General features: G+C 38.3%; 1 protein-coding gene across 1 annotated transcript; it reads right to left on the reverse strand.

Moving 5' to 3' along the window:
* Nucleotides 1-1716, reverse strand: LOC141636251 (uncharacterized). Its single transcript, XM_074446740.1, has one exon. It carries the CDS (start codon nucleotides 1714-1716, stop codon nucleotides 1-3), a length of 1716 nt encoding a protein of 571 aa, XP_074302841.1.
* Between the last annotated feature and the right edge of the window lie 1998 nt (nucleotides 1717-3714).

Genomic DNA, 3714 nt, shown 5'->3' on the forward strand with positions numbered 1-3714 from the left:
CTACACCACTTGACCACTAGACTCCATAGTCATAGACCCACTAGATACATCAATCTTAGTGCTAGCAGTTTTCAAGAATGGCCTACCTAACAGAATAGGAGCCGTATGTTTATCATGTTCCATGTCTAGCACATAAAAATCAGCAGGAAAGATAAGATTATCAACCAAAACAAGCACATCCTCAACAATCCCTTTCGGGTAGACATTCGATCTATCAGCTAACTGGATAACAACACTAGTAGCATGTAGAGGACCAAGTTTCATAGATTCATATAAGGAGTAAGGAATCACATTAATAGAAGCTCCTAAATCTAGCATGGCCTTTTGAATCTTAGTGTTTTCAATGGTGCAAGGGATAGTGAACATGCCCGGATCACTACACTTAGTGGGTAATTTTCTTTGAAACATAGCGGACACATGTTCACTAACCTTCACTTTATTCACCCTTTCCAACTTGTTATCCCTTTTAATAGTACACAACTCCTTTAAGAATTTTTCATATTTAGGAATACTTTTCAAAAGATTAAGAAGGGGGATGTTTACCTCACACTTTTGGAATACCTCATAAATGTCCTTGTCGTGTTCAAAGTGGTGAGTCCTCTTAAGTGCATCAGGAAAGGGTACCTCCGGTTCCACCACCGGTATAGAAGAGGGAATATGCTCCTTCTCCTTAACAATAGAAGCTTCTTCACCTTCCTTGATCACTATCTCTTCCTCTATTTCATGAATCACCGGTTCCTTGGCTTTTCTTTTCACTTTCTCAGCCTCCACTAGTTGTCTCCCATTTCTCAAAGAGACTGCGCTCACACTCTTTGGATTCACCACCGTTTGAGATGGTAGTGCATTAGAATCTCTAGCCTCCAACCGATTAATTGCAGTAGCCACCTGACTAACTTGATTTTCAAGATTCTTAAAATTTTGCTTATTATCTGCTCTATCTTGAGTAACACTGAGAGTAAGAGCCCGAATCATATCGTCTGTGGACATTGATGAACTCGGTGGTGCTTGTTCACCTGCTTGTTGAAGCAATTGTTGATTAATTTGTTGTCCTTGTGGTCTTTGGAGAAACTGGCCTCTAGGAGGGCCAGACGATGAACCGGCTTGAGAATTTCCCCAACGAAAGTTAGGGTAAGCCTTCCATCCTTCATTATAAGTCTTGGAATATGGATCCCATTTCCTGTTATTTCTAGTACTCTCCCAAACACCATTCACTTCTTCTTGGCCATTTTCTCGAAAGTAAGGACACAAATCATTAGGGTGACCCTCAGTAGCGCATATGCCACAAACAGTAGCCATCTGTCTCCCAGATAACATGTCACGGAGAGTGGAAACAATATTATCAATCTTTTCCTCTAAACCAGGATTAACACCCATAGCATTCACTCCTCTTCGTGATGGTTTCCTCTCAAACTGTCTAAAGGTCTCAGCTAGCTCTGAAATAACCTCCCAAGCCTCATCTGGATTTTTGTTGGCTATATTTCCTCCACAAGCAGAGTGAATCATGCGACGGTCATCTTGGTTCAGTCCACCACAAAAATACATAATGAGATCCTGATCAGAGTAACCATGGTAGGGGCAACTAGCACAGAGCTTCTTAAATTTCTCAAGATACTCATACATAGTTTCCTTGTCTTGCTGTTCAACATTACTGATGACTCTTTTCAGCTGAGATGATCGAGAAGGAGGAAAATATTTCTCCAAGAACGCCTTCTTCATACCTACCCAAGTAGTGATACTTCCCGGTGGGAGATAGTTTAACTAGTCTCTCGCATTGTCCTTCAAGGTGAAAGGAAATGCTCTCAATTTCAACTGCTCGTCAGTAATAGCAAGTGGCTTCATACTAGTGCACACAATATGAAAGTCTGAAAGATGCTTATTCGGATCCTCAATGCTTATACCACTGAAACTTGGTAATTGATGTATCAAACCAGATTTCAGTTCAAAAGTAACTCCATCATCCAATGCCGGAAAAGTGATGCACAATGGTTGAACATTAAGATTTGGAGCTGTGAGCTCCCTTAGTGTGCGGGTTTCTCTAGCCATATTCAAAGGTTTGGGTTGTTCTGAAATTTCAGAATATTCAGAATCTGAATGTAGATCGTCGAACTCACTGCCTTTAGGAACAGCCACTATTGCACCTCGTTTATTCTTTCGTAACCTGAAAAGAGTATGCTCAATCTCTGGATCGAAAGGCTCGAGGTTCAGGTTAGAAATACGAGTATTATGCATAAACCTACACTAAAACACAAAAATTAATTAATGCCAATTCCCCGGCAAAGGCGCCAAAATTTGACAGGCTAAAGTCGTATGCCTCAAATTAACAATTTATATCACTTAAATCCAAATACTAAACAGTAGTAAAGCGGAAATAAGGGTCAACCCCAAGGGAATCAGATTAACAATTTATGCAATTTATAATGTAGTAACAGTCGATCTTTAATATAATTAAAGATCGTAGTAACAAAAGGGGGAGATTTGAGTTGATTTTCTAATAAACTAAGATTAATAGCTAATGCAAATTGAGTAATAAAACTAATGATTTTCGGTGTATCAAATGATTTAAAAGGGTCTTAGAGCCAAGCATATATCCACACTCAATAACAATTGATCACTGTAACACGGTTTCAATTACTAATCTTGATTACTCTATCGTGAATGACAAATTCCAATTCTCCTTAAGAATAGTTAATTAAAACGAATCCAGTTCTTAATCAACCCTACTGTTAAACAACCTTAACAATCCAGTTCAAGATTTAATTCAACAGCAGCAATATAAAATAGAGAACTCGATAAAGAATAAATAATGCATACAATCCAGTTGCACTTTAGATATTTATGTGAATCGCTTCTAAGTACTAATATCAACGTATCCCGTTCAATATTAATTCCTAGCTGTTACTAGCGTAGAGTTAATCAATAAATCCTATTCAATTAACAAAACTAACAATAGAATGAAGAAATCAATCACTAGTTGTACACCTAGCAATAATCAATCGACATTCATAAAATTAATAACTAAGCAATTCACAATAATCAAGACAAGAAATTAAAACATTCAAACTCACAATCGTATTATGAGCGCTTCAATTGCTTGAATCCAAGATGAAAGATTAGTTACACATCGTCTCCTAATAACAATAATAGGGTTTTTCTCTTCTCAAAGTTGTGTCCGTTTTTCTAAAGATGCCCTCACAAATTATATAGTAACTAGGTAAATAATTAAAGTAGAAAATAAAGTACTAAAAAATAATAATAATAATAATAATAAAATTCATCGGAACAAACCGAGTCAAATTAGGAAACAAAACGCGAGTCTTTAATGTAACGCAAAGCTGGACGCTGAAACAGAAGGCACGCGCACAGGTCGCGCCTCGGTCGCGCCCAGGTCGCGCCTTGGTCGAATACAGGTCGCGCATAGCTGCTGCCACGTCTCTTTTCTTTTGATTTATGCGCGCTCAATTAGCGCACCTTAAGCGCACACGTCTCAGATATCTCCATAGGTATCCCGGGCCTACCTCTCCTCGAACTTGGACTCCGTTTTAAACTTGTAAAACCGGCCCAATAGCTAATCAAAGCTCACTAACAAATTACCTGCAATTAAACTCCATAACACCACTTCAAACCGTCAAAACCATACTAATTCGCTCCAAATAACTACGACTAAATGAGTCGTATCAGTGGTCGTAATATATTTTTCAACTACAAAAAGTCCAT

Source organism: Silene latifolia, chromosome 2 (assembly GCF_048544455.1).
Source record: "Silene latifolia isolate original U9 population chromosome 2, ASM4854445v1, whole genome shotgun sequence".
Classification (NCBI taxonomy): domain Eukaryota; kingdom Viridiplantae; phylum Streptophyta; class Magnoliopsida; order Caryophyllales; family Caryophyllaceae; genus Silene; species Silene latifolia.